The sequence below is a fragment of the Mastomys coucha genome, unplaced genomic scaffold (genome assembly GCF_008632895.1).
Source record: "Mastomys coucha isolate ucsf_1 unplaced genomic scaffold, UCSF_Mcou_1 pScaffold3, whole genome shotgun sequence".
NCBI classification, from domain to species: Eukaryota; Metazoa; Chordata; class Mammalia; order Rodentia; family Muridae; genus Mastomys; species Mastomys coucha.
The window spans coordinates 42,528,927-42,547,877 of NW_022196909.1; the positions used below are offsets into that span (position 1 = coordinate 42,528,927).

An 18,951-nucleotide genomic window follows, 5' to 3' on the forward strand; every position below is an offset into this window, starting at 1 on the left:
TCTCCTCCTCCTCCTCCTCCTTCTCCTCCTTCTAAGATTTATTTATTTATTTTATGTGTATGAGTACACTGTAGCTGTATAGATGGCTGTGAGCAATCATGTGGCTGCTGGGAATTGAACTCAGGATGGCCCTGCTTGCTCCAGCCCCACTTGCTCCGGCCCCATTTGCTCAGGCCAAGCTCCCTCTGGCACAGTACACTGTAGCTGTCTTCAGATGCACCAGAAGAGTGCATTCCGGGTGGTTGTGAGCCACCATGTGGTTGCTGGGATCCGAACTCAGGACCTTTGGAAGAGCAGTCAGTGCTCTTACCCGCTGAGCTATCTCGCCAGCCCAAAGAAAAACTTCTTGCAGACCAGTGAGTCTGTGAGCAGCAGCCTCCCTGAGTGTTCATTGCCTGGTGTCCAGCTGGGTTTAAAACCCTCAAGTCAGAGAGTTTCCGAGTGTCTGTGCAGAGCGCACACAGCTAGGCCTGTTGCCACAGGGCTGGACTGGCTGACACGACGCACTGCCTGCCTCTCTCTCTGCTGATGTCCAGCTTGCCTGTGACAGTCACCCTGTGTTGTGAAGAGTGTTCACAATAAAGACTTTTGTGGCCTGGGCTTGGAAGAGGTTGGGACTGTGCCTGCACACCCACACACCCAGAGTCAGGTCCCAGGCCCTGTCCCCAGTGGTCCAACCTACTCAGCCATCCCAGAAAACTGTCAGGTATCAGCAGAGAAAGGCAGGCAGTGTATCCAATTCTGTTCCCCGGGGGCGGGGCGGGGTGGCAGGGATTTCTTGGGCTGGTTGAATGCAAGTCTGTCGTTCAGTGACATTGTCATTATAGGACATTATTATTGTCATCCTCGGGTGACAGGAAGCCCTGAGCACCCATGGAGGGATGAAATCCTACAAGATCGCAGTACCAAGTTCTAGATGGTTCTCCATATAATAGAATGGGGGCGTGTTAGGGGTTGGGCACATGGGTCGTAGCCAGAAGTCTCTGTGTTGAGGGCAGCAGGTAGCCGCCACTTTCCAGCTGGCTTTAGCTTTTCTGAGGTGGGGAACCGTGCCAGGGAGGCAGTGTGGGGTTCTAAACTTTTTCGCTGAGTTTATGAATTCCAACTAAGCTGGGGGTGGGAGTTCCAGAGTGTCACTAATTCTATAAGGAAGCTTAGGGAAAGGCCCCTAACTATTTCTCTGAGAAATACATTGAGAGGTGACAATATCCATGTGCCTTCACAAATGACTAATGTGCATGTCCCCAGACAAGACATATGGTTTTGCACCCCAGCCTCCATTTCAAGAATATAGGTGTTCAGCCCTGGGTTCTGTCTGTGACATACATGCTGTGGTGGCTCCCATGGGTGACCCAGGCTATGAGTGTGTGTCCCAGCCAGGCATTGTGCCTTCTTGTCTCTTCATCGATCAGCTTTTCTTCAGTCATCTGGATCATGGAGGAAAGGGAGTCTGAGGTGACAAAGGGCCCGTGTGTCCCAAGGCCATGATCCTAAGACTGCGTCGTCCAGGTCCTCTACCTAAGGCTATGCTACCAATTCCTACACCCTCATAATGAGTTCACACTCAAGTGGTTGGCTTTATCGGGCATCTTACTCTGGCTTCTATAATGGTCTTGGCAACGGTCTTGGTTTATATATGCTTAGCCCAGGGAGTGGCACTATTTGGAGGTGTGGCCTTGTTGGAGGGGGTGTGGCCTTGTTGGAGTAGCTGTGTCACTGTGAGTGTTGGCTTTAAGACCCTCATCCTATGGCTGGCACATTGTACATGATAAGTAGTTGTGGTGTCTCTTGATCTCAAGGGTAGCTGCTCTGTGCAGCCAGGCCTGATTTTAGGTTTTTGTCTACCTGCACTCATTGGATAGCCCCTGTAGATGGGTATTGAGTAGAGGGGTGTTCAGAGCCCCAGTAACTGTTCAGAGGGGCTACATTCTACATGCTCAGTGTGTCTTTCACCATGTATCTGAAGATACATGGGTGATGTGTGCTGTTAGAAAGAATGGCAACTGTGGACCTCCCAACAGCATCTTCCTCCTCCCTAACCATGTGTGTGACAGCAGTTAATGTCTGTGTCAATCTTGGCAAAAAGAACCCTTAATCAAGTTGGTAGGACTTGGACACTTCTTTTCTGCCTCCCATTCAATTGTGTTCAGTCTTTTGACTAACCATTGCCCTTAAAACATTTAGACTTAACATTGAAAAAGCATATGGTAATGGTGGTATCTCTAAAGCCTCACCGACCCAGGCACTGTCAACAGGTGCTGCCACACAATTCTGGTCTCCAGTGCCCTTCCTGTCTCATATGGGTGGGAGCCAGTGCTGATGCTGTTTTTGTGTGTTGGCCAAGGCTGTAGGGTGAACCATGATGGTCTGAGCACATAAAACTGTCCAAAAGGGGGGGGGGGGAAAGACCCTCATCCTAGCTGCCTGGAAGCCAGTATTCTGCTATTAGCCTTCAGATTGAAGATGTAGAACTCTCAGCTCCGCCTGTACCACGCCTCCCTGGATGCTGCCATGTTCCCACCTTGATGATAATGGACTGAACCTCTGATCCTGTAAGCCAGCCCCAATGAAATGGTGTCCTTACAAGAGTTGCCTTGGTCATGGTGTCTGTTCGCAGCAGTCAAACCCTAACTAAGACAGCAATTTTGTGACCTATCAGCTCATCCCCGATGCCCAATGAATGGAGCTTAGGTCAGTGTTCACAGGTTTCTAGACACCCACATGACCACAGGGAAATAGCCATCCAGACCTCTCCTGCCAGATTTGACAGCTTTCTATGTCTCTGGGCTCACAGCCGAGACCCTCGCAGCTGGTTCCGAGCCCGGCAGCCCTGACAATTCAGGCCGTGCCACTGGCCTTGATGTACCAAGTATTGGTGAACAGCAGAGAAAGATTTTTTTTTTCTGTGCAGTTATATGGGGAAGGGGAAGAAAGGTCCATTGAAAACATCACCTTCAAGTCCACCTTCGCCCCAAGTCCACCTTCGCCCCAAGTCCACCTTCACCCCAAGTCCACCTTCGCCCCAAGTCCACCTTCGCCCCAGTCCACCTTTGCCCCGATTCCACCTTTGCCCCAGTCCACCTTCACCTCGAGTCCACCTTCACCCCGATTCCACCTTCACCTCAAGTCCACCTTCACCCCATTCCACCTTCACCCCGATTCCACCTTTGCCCCGAGCCCACCTTCACCTCCAAGTCCACCTTCAGGGGTTCCGGCACCAGGGTAAAGTTTAAATAGACAGCCTGAAGTATGCACAGTTACCAGTCCTGGTCAAGGTGTGATCCCACCCATCATCCTATGGGCTCTAGAGGCTCTCGCAAGGCATTCTGGGAGACAAACTTCTCCTCTGGCTGGGACCAGGCTCATGTTTTTTCTTCTCCTAAGTAGGAAACTTCCGGGAAAATTCCAATTCCTTGGAGTCTGTTGTCTTAAAACTCTGTGGTGTGCAAGTGTCTCCTCCCAAGTGTCTACACGCCCTTCCATCATCTCATGAATGTTTCCTGCCCCAGAGAAAACACATCCCAGTGTTTCTGGTCACAGCCATGTTACTGCTCCAAGTTTATGAGTTCAGTTGACTATGGACACTGGGGTAAGAGCCCACAGTCTTTCCTGTGTCTACCAGATATTGTCCATTGCCAGAGGGGCTGAGGGTGTCCCCAGACCCTACAGCACGGACCTGACAGGAGGTAAGGCCAGGTCTGGGAGTGGCCACAGGGGAAGTGACTCTGGAGCTGTGCCTGACAGTTACTTGTATCCCCCTGCCTCAAGAGGGTCACCCATGCACTTAGCCTGCTCAGCTCTGCCCAGCATGGCTCTCCTAGGTTTTTCTTAGCACTCAGGCACAGAAGCACAATATACTCTTTGGGAGGAGATCCCTGTATAGAAGAGAGCAGGTAGGCAGGGTGAGTGGCCTGGCTGTGCAAGGACATTGGATGAGGCACCAGGGCCATCGTAACTAGATTGTGTCACCACAGCAATATCTAACAAAAACATCTTAAGGAGTGATGTGTTAGAACGGCGGGTCGCGTCAGAACATACTACACACTAGGCCCGAACAGTTCCACGTGTAAGAGGTTTAATTGAGAGGGAGAGAGGGGGGCAGTATCGTGGAAAGAGAGGAGGGGGAGAGAGAGAGATGGAGGAATGTTCTCCGTACATATATGGGTTCTGACGTAGTGGCTGTAGGTAAAGGTGGGAGGTGAGCCCAATGAATTCTGGGAATATGGTGGCTGTTGCCCTGGCAACAGGTCTGTGGACCCGCCCATGTGTCGCCACAGGCTTTGGATGCTCTGATGCTAAAAAGGAGGAAGATATTTAAGTTTGCCCATGGATTCAGAAGTTTCATCATGGCAGGGAGGGTATAGGAAGCAAGGCTGCTCACATCGTGGAGGCCAGGAAGCAGAGAGAGCACCTGCCCTTCACTTGCTTCCTCCCCTCCTCTCCTTTCATCTTGTCTCCAGCCTCATTGGATACATCTTTCCCCTCAGTGAAATGTCTCCGGAAACACTCTTGCCCACATGCTCAGAGCTGCCTCTCAACATTTCCGGGCCACCTCTTGGCACAGTCTGAGGTGACTCCAAGAGCAATTATGACAGGTATAGTCCCTGACACGGTGTTATCATGCTGATGGAGCTACTAGCGAAGGTGGCTCTGCCCCAGGGCTGGGAACAGACAGGACACAGGGTCCCCTTCCTGAGCCTGCTACCCTTCTCCATCCTTGCCAGAGGGAAGACCTGCTCCAAGGACCAGGAAAGCAGGGTTGTCCCAGCAGGAGTCTTGGTGACAGGGATGTGCGAGGCAGCTAGCAGCCACCAGACAGAGGGCCTGCTTGCCCAGACAGATAACATAGAAAGGCTCCAGGTCCAGCCACATCTGCAAGTCATCAGCCCCAGGGAGTCCTGGAAACTCAGAATTTTGGTTGAACCTGTCTGGGAAGAGACCCTGAGCTTTAAGAGAGAGGTTACCGGTCTTTGTGACCTCTGGACAGGGTCACTCAGTTCCAGATACATCTAATGGTTAAGGGAGACTATAGTCCATGGAAGTCACATGTCCTCACAGCACGAGGGAGGTGATAGCTGCAGTTTACCTGACTAGAAGGCTGAGATAAGCTTTTTGTGTGTCTGAGAGGACATTTTTGAGAACAGGATGTCTGAGGGTGTGATGGTTTGTATATGCTTGGCCCAGGGAGTGGCCCTGTTGGAGTAGGTGTGCCTTGTCGAGTAGATGTGGCTTTGTTGGAGTAGCTTTGGCCTTGTTGGAGTAGGTGTGACTTTACTGGAGTGGGCGTGGCTTTGTGGGAGTAGGTGTATCTCTGTGAGTGTAGGCTTTAAGATCCTCATCCTAGCTGCCTGGAAGCCAGTCTTCTCCTAGCAGCCTTCAGATGAAGATGTAGAACTCTCAGCTCCTCCTGCACCATGCCTGTCTGGATGCTGCTAAGTTGCCACCTTGATGATAATGGACTGAACCTCTGAACCTGTAAGCCAGTCCCAATGAAATGTTGTCCTTTATAAGAGTTACCTTGGTCATGGCGTCTCTTCACAGCAGTAAGACCCTAACTAACTGCCTGAATGTGGGCAATGCCTGATGGGATGGAAGCACAGCAAAGGGTCCCTTCGGTGGCCCGTGCTCAGGTGTGACTGCTGAGAGATCATATCACTCAACAGAACTGGTGTAAGAGGGTGATTGGGGGAGGGAAGAGCAAACTCAGGGTTGGGAGAAAGATAGAGGAAGACAAAAACAGACAGGGAGACAGAGAAGGGGTAGAAAGAGAAATGTGGAAGGAAGCAGAGGAGAGGGGGGAGGGGAGAGGTAAGGGAGGGGGAGGGGAAAGAGGAGAGGAAGGAGGGAGGAGGGATAGGAAGGAGGGAGAGGGGAGGAGGGAATGGAAGGGGGAGGGAGAGGAGAGGGAAGAGGAAGGGAATGGGGGGAAGGGAGAGGATTGGAGGGGAAGGGGAAGGGAATGGGGGAGGAAGGGGATAGGAAGAGGAGGGGAGAGGAGGAAAGAGGGAAGGAAAGGGAAAGGAGGGTGAAGGGGAGGGGAAGAGAAGGGGAGGGAGAAGGGAGGGGATGGGAGGGGAAGAGAAGGGGAGGGGTGGAGGGCAGAGAGAGGTCCCTGGTAGCTGGGGGCTCTTTTGTCCCACAGCACACTGCAGGTGATGATGTTAGCAGCTGCTAGTTTCCCCGAGAGCAGGACAGTGGGATTGAGAGCAGGCTAATGGGATTGCCTGTATACTAACACCTCCATTCCAGGGATGGAGTGGGAAGGACAGAGGGAAACCAGTGTGAATGGATCCAAGTATGTCCCTGTGTTTCCTGGAACCAGGAAGAGAGCTGTTCCATTCCCAGCTCCCTTGTGTGATAGGTGATGCCCTGAGCAAGGCCTTTTATTTATCTTTTTGTCTCTGTTGCCTGTGTTAGTTATTTCATCACAGATGTGAACAATAACAATACAGAAGGGTGTTTTGGCTGTGGATTTATTGGTGTTGCGAGCCGCTCATAGCAAAGCAAGTGTCCCACAACAGCCCTGGGACAGGGGACTACTGGGAGGTAGGAGGGGAAGCCAGTCAGCACAGGGGACACATGGTTCTCAGGGGACCATCTATATCAGGTCAAGGGCAGACTGGAGAAGCTCAGAGGGGCCATAGGGAGGGACCTGAGCCAGCTGACACCAGGAACAGGCCCATCAGCAGCTGGAACAGGCAGGGCGGCACAGCAGGGACACACAGGAGGCTGGGCGACAGCAGCTGGGCTGGCAGGAGGAGGCACAGCAGGAGGAGGTGGGCACACAGCAGGCAGGTCTGCACACAGGGCGGCACAGCAGGGACACGCTGGAGCAGGGCTTGCAGCACACAGGAGCACAGCAGGAGGGCTGGCAGCAGGAGGAGGAGCCAGAGCAGATGGGTGTGCAGCACACAGGCTTGCAGCACACAGGCACACAGCAAGAGGGCTGGCAGCATGAGGACTGGCAGCTAGACTGCTGGCAGCATGGTCCACAGCAGATGGGTGTGCAGCACACAGGCTTGCAGCAGAGGGTCACACAGCAAGGCTGCTGGCAGGGGGAGCAGGTGCAGCAAGCTGTCTGGCAGCTAGACTGCTGGCAGCATGAGGGTGTGCAGCAGGAAGATTGGCAGCAGGGCCTGGACACACAGCTCACTGGGGTGCAGACGAGGGTCAGGCAGGGGGCTGGGGCACAGCTGCTGGGTTGGCAGCAGCTGGGGACACAGCATGGGGGCTCACAGTAGCTCTCCTGGCAATTGTCCGCCTGCCAAGAGGCACCTAGGCAGGTGCTGGGCGAGCAGATCCGGCTGCCACAGCTCAGATTACTGGAGCAGAGGGATGTGGTGGATGCAGCAATCACGCAGGTCCTTGTGCAGCAGGTGTCGGCCATGGTGGGGGTTGGACCAGAGGGGTGCCTTGTTCGTGTGCGTGTGTGAATGTGAGTGTGTTGTGTGCGTGAGGTGCCCGGCCCTGGGGTTTTTATGTGCCTCCTGTGTAGGCTTTCCTCATGAAGGGAAGACCTTCATTTCCTTGTTGTCTTGTTCCCAGATAACTCAGCCAGTTTACGACTGGGAGCGTGGGTCCTAGCAGAGTCAAGGCACATCCTTATCCTGAGAGTGACCATGTGACACCGTGATTGGGTGGAGCTGGGGCCTGAGAACTTCGCCTGCTGGCTCTCACACTGTCCTCAGGAAGACAAGCTCCGTCAGACACTGCTCCCACTGGCCCAGTGTCACACTCCTCCATGCTGTAGGCCCCTCAGTTCCTGCAGACCATGGCCACCCTTATCTCCAGTCCACAGCTGGTCCCTCCCCTCCACCCCACAGACTTCTGTTACACAACAACTTATTGCAATAACATGCTATTCTGTGGTTATTGTTTTTTGTTTGTTTGATTTTTTTTTTTGTCTTTAGATATGACCCAGTTCCCTACTACGGAGGACAACATTCGGCTCTCACCCTCTGGGCTCCCCCCCCTCCCGTTCTGGAGGTGGTACTGCCTCAGTTTCTCTTCAATCAGGGTATTGCTGGAATTTTCAACCCTAATAAGCCCCAATTTAAAAAAACACACACACAATCCAGATATTATAATTATAAGCCATATGCCTAGATTGGGCAGATCTAACACTATACTAACTTAGTCTCCAGATCTTAAGACCCCTGGTCACTCATGGTCTCTCCCAGCCCACGAGGTTCTGGTCGACCTCGCCTTCTCTTCCTCTCAGTCCCTGTCTCTCTCCTGCATGTTTTTCCTCTCCGTCTACCTGCCCCCGACTCTCGAGCCTCCAGTCCCACCTTTCCCTTCCACTGCCCAATCACCAGCTCTAACCTCTTACTGACCAGTTAAATGGGGGAGGACGTCCACATGACATCACCTGAGTGGGTGATGATTTGCTTGTCAGGGGCAGCCCCTCTTGACTATTAGCATCAGAATCCAGACAGCATCAGGCCAACCGACTACATCAGGGCACCAGCCATTTATCATTTAGTGATATTTTATGTCATATCTATTCCAGTATTATCTTTGTTGAGTGTTTCAATATAGGGCAGACAGGTTTAATCTCTGCATTCTTATGCCTTTCAGTTTGTTTTTTCCCCTCTTGGACCTGATTACTTCTTCTGTTTATGTTTGTTTTCCTATACGAGTCATTACCCCTTCCCTGACTGTCCCCTAAGTGCCCCCAAGCTCAGAGGACAAACACCCCTAGTCACTGATTATGTTATTTCTTGTAAACATCACTTCTAATACTCTGAATTCACAGGCCACTATCCCTCAGCTCTGACCCGCCCCTCAACCCTGACTGACCCCCCCCCCCCCCCCCCCCGCCCACCTAGTCTTGGTATCCCTTAGCCCTGGTATCTCTCAGCTAGCTCTTGGCCCTCTTGTCTTAGTTAGGGTTTCTATTGTTGTGGTGAGACACCATGACTAAAAAGCAAGCTGGGGAGGAAAGGGCTTATTCAGCTTACACTTCCACATTGTTGTTCATCACCAAAGGGAAGCCAGGACAGGCACTCACACAGGGCAGGAACCTGAAGGCAGGAGCTGATGCAGAGGCTGTGGAGGGATGCTGCTTATTGGCTTGCTCCCACAGTGGGTTGAACCCTCCGCCATTGATCACTAATTAAAGAAAATGCCTTACAGCTCATGGATCTCATGGAGGCATTTCCTCGACTGAGGCTCCTTCCTCTCTGATGACTCTGGCTTGTGTCAAGCTGACACGCAGAAGCAGCCAGCACACTATCCCACAGCCCTTCTCCTGACCCCCTATACACACACTCAGCCCTGGCCTTCCCTCAGCTCTGCTGCTGCTATCCCGAGTCTCCCTCACTCTTTCTTTGGCGTTTCCTTTCTCTGGCTTCAGTACTGGCTCCTTGTGAGCTCTTTCTGGGCTGGCGCCCTTGTTTGGTAGAGCGCATCCTCTGGGAACTTTCTAGGAATGCACACAGCGGTTCTATTCTCGTGATCCACGACGTCTGTCTTAGTCAGGGTTTCTATTCCTGCACAAACATCATGACCAAGAAGCAAGTTGGGGAGGAAAGGGTTGATTCAGCTTACTTCCATATTGCTGTTGATCACCAGAGGAAGTCAGGACTGGAACTCAAGCAGGTCAGGAAGCAGGAGCTGATGCAGAGGCCATGGAGGGATGTTCCTTACTGGCTTGCTTCCCCTGGCTTGCTCAGCCTGCTCTCTTTTAGAACCCAAGACTTCCAACCCAGGGATGGCACCACCCACAAGGGGCCCTACCTCCTTGATCACTTATGAGAAAATGGCCCACAGCTGGATCTCATGGAGGCACTTCCCCAACTGAAGCTCCCTTCTCTGTGATAACTCCAGCCTGTGTCAAGTTGGCACACAAAAACAGTCAGTACAACGTCCAATCCAGTTTTCCTACTACCATTTGTTGAAAAGGCTGGAGATATTTTGGCATTTTTATTTTTATTTTTTTAATTTGGGGGAAGGGAGCCTAGAGGTCAACATTGAGTGCCTTTTTTTATAACCCTCTGTTGTGATTATAAAAAGATAAAGAGGTACAGGAATATGTTCTATGGGGGTGTGGTGAGGCATGGGGGAAGGGGATGTGTCAGTGGGCCCATGCCGAGGCATCTCTTCTTCCTGAGAGACAAGCTGCATGAAGGTATAGTATAGAACAGAGTTTATTCAGGGCATGGGGAGAGGAGTTAAGAGGGTAGAGAATAGAGAAGTAGAGGCCGGCCATGACCATGTGGAGAGAGGGGGGAAGGGAATGGGGAGAGAGGGGGAGCAAGAGAGCAAGAGGCAAGAGAGAGGCAAGAGTAAGCAAGAGAGGAGGGGGCAAGCAGCCCCTTTTATAGTGGGCTGGGCCTACCTGGCTGTTGCCAGATAACTGTGGAGGTGGAGTCAAGACAGAGTACCAACACCCTCCACCTTAGGTTTTTGAGACAGATCACTAAGAAGCTGAAACCTCCCAATTCAGCTAGACTGGCTGGCCAAGGAGCTCCAGGAATTCTCCTGCCTCCACCTCCCCAGTGCTGAGGGTGAAAACGTTTGCCGCTGTCCCTATATTTCCCCTGGGTGATGGGAATCCACTCAGGTCGTCATGTTTGTGCAGAAAGTACTTTACCCACTTTACCCATCTGTCTAGCCTGCTGGCGCCATTGTTGGCCATAACTGGGTTTTCTATGTAACTAGTCTACACGGCTACCTCTGTGCTGGCACCACACTGCTTTGGGCACTGTTGTGCAGTGTGAGATGAGGCATTGTGACACCTCCAGCACTGATGTGTGTGTTCAGGATGGCTTTAAAAATTCAAGGTCTTGGGCTGGAGAGATGGCTCAGCAGTTAAGAGCACTGACTGCTCTTCCGAAGGTCCTGAGTTCAAATCCCAGCAACCACATGGTGGCTCATGACCATCTGTAACGAGATCTGATGCCCTTTTCTGGTGTGTCTGAAGACAGCTACAGTGTACTTACATATAATAAATAAATACATCTTTAAAAAGAAAAGAGCCGGGTGTGGTAGCGCACGCCTTTAGTCCCAGCACTTGGGAGGCAGAGGCAGGCAGATTTCTGAGTTCTAGGCCAGCCTGGTCTACAGAATGAGCTCCAGGACAGCCAGGGCTATACAGAGAAACCCTGTCTCATAAAACCAAAAAAATAAAAAAATAAAAAAAATAAAAAGAAAAGAATATGGAAAAGGTACATAGGTTTGTTTTTTTTTAAAAAAAAAATACTTACTTATTTTATGTATATGAGTACACTGTCGCTGTCTTCAGACACACCAGAAGAGGGCATCAGATCCCATTACAGATGATTGTGAGTCACCATGTGGTTGCTGGGAATTGAACTTAGGACCTCTGGAAGAGCAGTCAGTGCCCTTAACCACTGATCCATTTCTCCAGCCCAAGGTACAGAGTTTTATATGGTGACTTTATATCCTGCTCTTCTGCTAGAATTGTTTTTATCAGATTTAAGTGTTTCTGATGGAGACATTGGGTGCTTTTACATAAGAATCCTGTCTGAAAATAAGGACACTTTGGTTTCTTTTTCTCTCCTATTTGTATTCCCTGTATTTCTTTCTCTCTCTCTCTCTCTCTCTCTCTCTCTCTCTCTCTCTCTCTCTCTCTCTCTTTTTATTGCTGTGGCTACGAAATCAGGCAATGTATATATGTGCAAAGAGGTACAGTAAATAACCCAAATGAAATGGTGGCTCTGTTACTAGGGGTGGTGGTGATTATTGTGAATGAGAGAGAGAGAGAGAGAGAGAGAGAGAGAGAACAGCCAGAGGCATATGGAAGAGTCCAGAGCAGAGAGAGAGAGAGAGAACATAGCCGACAGGGCACAGCCCTGAGAGAAGGAAGAATAGCAAGAAAGAGTAGTGGAGCAATTGACATCCTCAGGGCTGGGGTAAAAACCTTGCTGTTCTATAGAGAACAATGGGGCATCTGGAGGAAGGGAAGCCGGGAGAGATGATAAGGGCCAAGATGCTAGTGTGAGGGCTTTGGAATGTGTAATGAGTATTTGTGAAAAGGGTTACAGGAGCCCGGAGGCCAGCATAGGCTTTGCTATGCCAGAGATTGCAGGAGGAGAGCCATGTGTCCCTCCTGCCACAGGAATAGGGGAAGGGGCTCCTTTTGACAGAAGGGGAACACTCATTCACGAGTTCTTGAACAGCGCTGGCTTTATCTAACTGCCAGAAATCCTTCTACAGTCCTGCTCGAGGTGGACCGAGGCTATCATTTCTGGATGTCTGAACAGCCAATATTCCATTCTTGTTTTTAGATCTTTCCTCACTATTAAGTATGACGTGGGTTGGAAGTATAGAGCATTTTGTGTTGAGGTAGGCCCTGCTATTCCAAGTTTCTTTAGGGCTTTCGAACACAAATGGATGTTGAACTTTTTCAGGGGCATCCATCTAAATGGACAAGGGATTCTGACCTCGAGTCTATTTATGTGCCGTGTGGAATTTACTGGTTGGTGCACGTCAAACCGTCTTTGCATCCCTAGAATGAAACTAGCTCGGTCACGCCGTATGGCCTTTCAATCTGCCATCAAATTGTGTTAGAAATATTTTGTTGAGGACCCTTGTGCCCATGCTTGTCAGGGGAGTGGATGGGACATCTGTGTGATTGGTTTTGGTTGTGTCTTTATCAGGCTTTGGTTTGGGGGTCACAGTTGTCCGGCAGCTGGTGCCCCTTCCTGTTTCTCAACAGACTGAGGGGTGTTGGTGCCGCTCTTCCCGGAGGATTTGGTAGATAACAGCAGTGAGCCTGTCTGGCCTTGAGCTTTTCTTTGCTATGAGATGATCTCTGGTTCACACTCACGGATGGTTGTAGAACTGTCTAGTCTATGTGTGCCCTTTTGACCTAATTCTGGTAGGTCATACATGTTCAGGAATGTGTCCATATCCCATTCCCTCTAGATGTTCCAGATTGTGGTACTATAATGACCATTGCCTGGATTTGAGTAGTGTCTATGAATAAAAACCCTTTAGATCTGTACATAATTTTATTAATTCCTTTTTCTCTCTCGCTCTCGCTCAGCCAGTCTGGCTAAGGATGGTTCAGTCTTGGTCATCTTTGCAAAGATAGCCAGCTCTATGCTCTGATAACTCTCTGCATGGTTCGTTGATCCCCACTTCATGACCCTCTGCTCCGATTTCATGTTTTGTTTCCTCGAGCTGCTTTGGGGTCCCGCTAGTTCTTCATTTCTGAATTGGAAGTGCGTCGTTTATTAATTTGCATTCTTGCTAATATATATCTTTAAAAGGTTTATTTTCACTTGGCTCAAGAGTTAGGAGGGGCTCCCTGGTGGTCTCAAATCATCCTGGGGGGGGGGAAGAGGAGGGTCTTAAACAGATAGCCCAATGCTGGGGGATGCAGGCGCCCCTGAGAGGTCTCGGAGTGGCTCAGACTCCTAGCCATGCTTATAGTGAGCCACTCAAAGAGATCATCACCCAGCATGGCCTGGAGAGGCCACCAGCCTGCAGGAATTGGCCGGGTGTGGTGGCATATCGTCTTGGTGAACTTCATCTTCTTATCCAGGAAGTCAGAGAAGCCAAGGTGGGCACAGCCCATAACAGGAAGAGCCAAAAGGGTCTGGCTCAGGTTCTTCCCAGGCCACAGTGGTCTACACAGCATCTCAGGATCTATCCTACCCATCCGAGCGGGGTTTCTGTGTGTCTTGGAAGATGCGGCCACCACACTGGTTCTGCATCTTGAGGAGATACTCGGTGTGTTTGCCTTGGCCTTGGCCAGTTTTTGGAAGAAGAGGCCTGTGCCCTGCAGAGCCAAGTCATTTCAGTCAAGATAGTCACCTAGAGAGAAAAGTGGGTGGGGGAGGGGGACCCTTGTGCAAACTGATCAGGTGGTTGACGGCAGACAGTTTCTACTTCAGTGGAATAATTCTGATGGGTCTGGGAGGTTCTGGCTAGTGGGCAGTAAGGGTGATAACTACAAAAAGATGGGGTTGGTCCTGGAAGCCAGGGACAGAGAGCTTGTCCAAGAAGCTGCAATTTGAAAAACCGGAAGGTAGTCGAGAAAGTTAAAATGTCATGCCTAGGTCAGCCCTGTCCAAGCATTGTAGGAGTAAGACAAAGATTCATGGGATTTCTGGCTACACTACTCCTATCTTTTAGATTTATGGATTTTTAGTTCACATTCTACCTACATGACTCTGTTTACCGCATGCATGCCTGGTGCCTGAGGCGGACAGAAGGCCCTCTGGAACTGGAGTTATGGACTGTTGTGTACTGCTGTGTGGATGCTAGGAACCTCCCAGATCCCCTGCAAGGGTATCAAATGCTCTTAAACAGTGAGCTACCTCTCTGGCCCCTCCTCTTTGGAGATTTAAGTGAGCACCCACAGCTGTCCACTGCCCTCTCAGAATCACCTTTGCTATATCCTGAAGGTTCTGATAAATAGTATTTTAACTTTTATCTGCTTATAGGATTTTTTTTTTTTTGAGACAGGGTTTCTCTGTATAGCCCTGGCTGTCCTGGAACTCACTCTGTAGACCAGGCTGGCCTCGAACTCAGAAATCCGCCTGCCTCTGCCTCCCAAGTGCTGGGATTAAAGGTGTGAGCCACCACTGCCCGGCAAGGAATTTTTAAGTTTCCTCACTGGTGTCATTAGTGACCATTAAAAAGTGTATAGAAAAATGGATTTTCTTGGTAGTGGTTCCTACTTTTATTGTATTGTGATCTGCAAGAAATGGTTTTGATTTTTTTTTTTTTTTTTTTTTTTTTTTTTTTGGTATTTGTTAAGTCTTGATTTATGATCTAAAATGTGATCGATTTTTTAAGGAAATTTCTACGGGGTGCTGAGAAGAATGTACATCTCATGGCTGTCAGGTAGAACGCTCTGCAGGGGTCTGTTGAGGGCATTTGCTCTGGGCTACATTTTAACTGTGAATTTTCTTTGCTAATATTTTGTCTCAAGGATCATCTGTCGGACAGAACTGACCAATGATCACATCCATGTATCTGGACATGTATGACCCTCTATATAGAGTGACGTTTGCTTTTCTTTTAAAAACTGAGTTGTGCTGGTTAGTTTTAAGTATTAATTTGATACAACCTAGGATCACCAGGGAAGAGACTCCTTTTTTTGTTTTTGTTTTTGTTTTGTTTTCTGTGTAGCCCTGGCTGTCCTGGAACTCACTCTGTAGACCAGGCTGGCCTCGAACTCAGAAATCTGCCTGCCTCTGCCTCCCAAGTGCTGGGATTAAAGGCATGCGCCACCACTGCCCGGCAAGGGAAGAGATTCTTAATGAGGAATTATCTCCATCAGATTGGCTTGAGAACTTGTCTGTAAGAGTTGTCTTGATTGTTAGTAGATGTGTGAAGAACCAGCCCATTGTGGGCAGCACCATTCTTTAGGCCGGAGGTCTTGAATTACATAAAAGAGGAGAAAGCAAGCAAGGATTCGTGTGTTTATTTTCTCTCTTTCTTTCTCCCTCCCTCCCTCCGTGTGTGTGTGTGTGTGTGTGTGTGTGTGTGTGTGTGTGTATGTGTGTGTGTGTGTGTGTAGGTCAGAGGACAGTTTGCAGACGTTATTTCTCTTTCCACTGTGTGGTTCCCAAATATCGAACTCAGGCTGTCAGGCTTAGTGGCAAGCCTCTTTACCCACTGAGCCAGCTCACTGGCCCCAAAAATGTTTCTGGACGACAACAGTCAGCTCGAGCATCTGATGTAACCAGCTGGTCTAAGAGCATCCGATATAACCCCCTGGTCTGAGTCTTTAATTTAACCTGAGGCCATTTACACTCAGGGTCACTGGTAAGTGGCCTTTACTGAGTCTTCTAATTTTGTTTGGTGTTTCCCATCCGGTTTAAATACTGTTGGGCCTTTCATCTCCTTTCATCTCCCTCTTCTTAGAGGGGTTCACTGGTCAGTGAATTGAATGTTTGACTTTTGCCCTTGTTCTCCCTAATTCATCCACTCCTGTCACTCATGGTCAGGTGGAGGCGGTGCTTAAACCACTGCCTTTCCCTGGAAGTCAGTATATTGTAATATCTATTAAATATTTATATTACATACTTCTATTATTTATTTTATCGCAATTAATCATTAGCATCACTTTTCTGGTCTGGATTCGCCAGCATTTTAACTTTTGTTGTCTTTTCATAAACAACTGATTGGTTTTATTTACATCTACAATTCCTTCCTTGACTATTTGTCTGTTTATTTTGTGTGTGTGTGTAGAGGCCAGAGATTGACAGCGATGTTTACCTTCATCATTTCCGCTTGACCTTTTTGAAACAGGGCCTTCCCTTGAATCCAGAGCTCACTGATTGGACAGACTAGCTGGCCAGGGAGCCCCAGGGACCCTCCTGCCTCTGCCTTCCCAGCACAGGGGGTTACAGTGCATGCTGCCATGGCCAGCTATTTTAAAACTATGGGCTCCAGGGGAACAAACTCAATACTTCATTAATTTCTGGATCCGCCCCCCACCCCCAATTACCTTGTAAAATTTAAAATGTCCCTTTATAGAAACTCATGTTGGAAGCTCTTGTGATTTCGTGGGTTGAAGTCTCAGTTACCTTCAATCTTGTTCATTGATATTACCTAAGGATTTGATTCGTTTGGAGTCTTCCTGCCTCTCCCTCCCAAATTAACTGTGTGCTGGGAAACAGCTCGTCCACTTTTTGAGTTTGCTGGAGAGAATGCCTTTATATTTCCCCAAGGTGCCTTTCTCTTTTATGGTTATGGGTTTGTTTTATTAACTGTGGTGCAGAAGAGTGGTGTTTCAATGTCTTTCTTCTTAGTACTTTATTACAAATTATCAGCAGCAGACGATACAGAACATAGTGCACCAAGCACACAGGAGCCCTAAGCACACAGGAGCCCTGCAGCCCGGATGACGACGCATCTCAGCACTTGCTGATCTGCCCGGCTTCCTAGGAACCATAGTCCCTGGACTCCTGAGGGAGCCCCTGTGTAGGACAGCGCCCTTTCGCTCATCCCTGAAGTGTTCTCATAGACACATTGTAGATTTTAGAACTGCAATGGCCCTCCCCCCTCTCTGCAGGTATCAGTGTGGTTGTGGGGGAGATCTCTCTATCGATCTGTGTGCTTTGGCCCCATGGTGACTGGTCTCTGGGGCTGCCATGACAGCTGGCTGCTTGCCACCCTGAGGGTGCCAACTGTCTCCATTTATGTCATGGTCAACTTGTGTGACATTTGGCCACAGGGCATCTCTATAAATATTCAAGGCCATCTTGCTGGTTCATTTATTTTTGTTTTACTGTAAATTCGGAATTTGGATCTTTTGTCCGTCACATACTCTTTGTGAAGGTAACTGCCACCAGCAGAGCCCAGATGGATGTCTCAGGGGCTTGAGACTGTGAAACCTCATCTGGGCCCAAGGTCTCTTTCGAGGGCCTCTAGGGTGTTATAGCAAAAGACCAGAAGGGCTCTGAGGAGCTGTTCTCTGGAGGTGGCAGATTGTTGATATCAATTTAGTGTCATGATACCGCTGGGTGGCTTTAACTGCAGCAGGCTGGACCAAGCCATGGTGCCTCCAGCCAAGAAAAGGAGCTTTGGGCCAAGTCCTGGAAAGAAGAGAACTAGGGCTCTCCAGGAGATGTGGCCCGCCCCAAACAAGGATGGATGGCCCAAGCACACCTAACAGGGTGTGCTTTTAGACTCGTGACCGGAGTTTCTGTGGCCTTGTCATCAAATACCCCTATCATGCACCAAAATCCCACAATCCCGCAGGAGAGCAGGTAACCAGCCATGCTGTTTTTATAAAGACCATAGCCCAGGGAGACAGTATGGTAGGAAACTCCAAGACCCAAGTTCTCTGCAGAGAACATCTCCCAGGATGCCACCTACTGAGTGGAGCCGTCCCGCAGCTCCACGGACCTGGATTCTCTCAGGTGGAGATTTAAGAGGACCTGGAAAATAAGGGGTCAAGAACAAGAGACTGGAGGCCAAGTAGCGCTCGTATCAAGGCTTCACTTTACTTAGCAATATTTTGGGAATATATAGGCAGAGGGAAAACTGAAACCGAATCTCCAGGTACAAGATATATGCATAACATAAACACTGCAGCAGACATTAGACGCCAAAGTCTCTAGCAACTCAAAGCCCCAGGCAGGTAGGCGTGTTCGCGACTCAGTTCATGACTTCCAGGCAGCTCCTCTTTCAGAGGCGAACTGTCAGTCTGTAGCGGGCCGTTGTTTAGCCCCACAGATGGCCACCTCTAGGTGCAGGCTGTCAGAGTCCGAGGCTGAGCTGAGGCAGTAGAAGGCAACAACCTACCAGAATGGAGAAATTTAAGGAGCGTGAGTGTAGCTAAATCCACTCCCAGGATAGGTGCGACTGTCAGAACCATACCCTTGCGTCCCTGAACACAATTGTATCCCTTGTTCCTAACTGCGGACAAGAAAGGCTGGTTCTTGACACCATGGAAAGGGACAGGCTCAGTGCCCTTGCAGGCAGCCAGAGGAGAGAACTCAAACATTGCTATGAGCAGCGAGACAAGCTTGGTCAAGTTTGTCAGGAGTTTATTGTAGTTTGACAGGTGCAGCTGAGTGGGGAAGGGGTGAGAGGCTGAGAACCCAGGAGAACAGGCAAGCCCTGTCACAGACCCAGGAAGGTGGCTGAGAGTCCAGCTTCAGAAAGCTTCTGCTTTGCCACACACAGGGCTGGGTGACAGAGGGCCATGCTCCCCTCAGCGGCAGGGCCAGTAGGAACCCTGTGTAGGATGCTCATGAGGCAAGAGCTGGAGATTCTTCCAAAGTGACAGCCAAGGCCCCTGCAAGTCCCTGGAGAAACAAGGTAGACACTTGCTGGCTATTAGCAGAGAAGCCAGGGGGTCAAAGGAGAGGGAGCTCTCAAGCTCTAGAACATCATCCACTCAGCAGCTGGATTTCTAGCCCAAGGAGAGGCCTCAGCAAGTACTGCAGGAGCAGGCAGGGCGGCACAGCAGGGACACACAGGAGGTTGGGCGACAGCAGCTGGGCTGGCAGGAGG

At 49.9% G+C, this 18,951-nt stretch overlaps 2 protein-coding genes across 2 annotated transcripts in view; one reads left to right on the forward strand and one right to left on the reverse strand.

Annotated features, from left to right (window-relative positions):
- Tspear (thrombospondin type laminin G domain and EAR repeats) overlaps positions 1-18,951 on the forward strand; it is a 224,462-nt gene that overhangs the window by 127,601 nt on the left and 77,910 nt on the right. The gene's annotated exons all lie outside the window — the stretch shown is intronic.
- The window catches only part of LOC116075376 (keratin-associated protein 10-8-like), a 24,517-nt gene continuing 12,248 nt past the window's right edge, over positions 6,683-18,951 (reverse strand). Inside the window, exon 3 of the mRNA XM_031348504.1 lies at positions 6,683-7,261. Coding sequence (XP_031204364.1) covers positions 6,683-7,261 — 579 coding nt within the window. The remainder of the gene's footprint in view (positions 7,262-18,951) is intronic.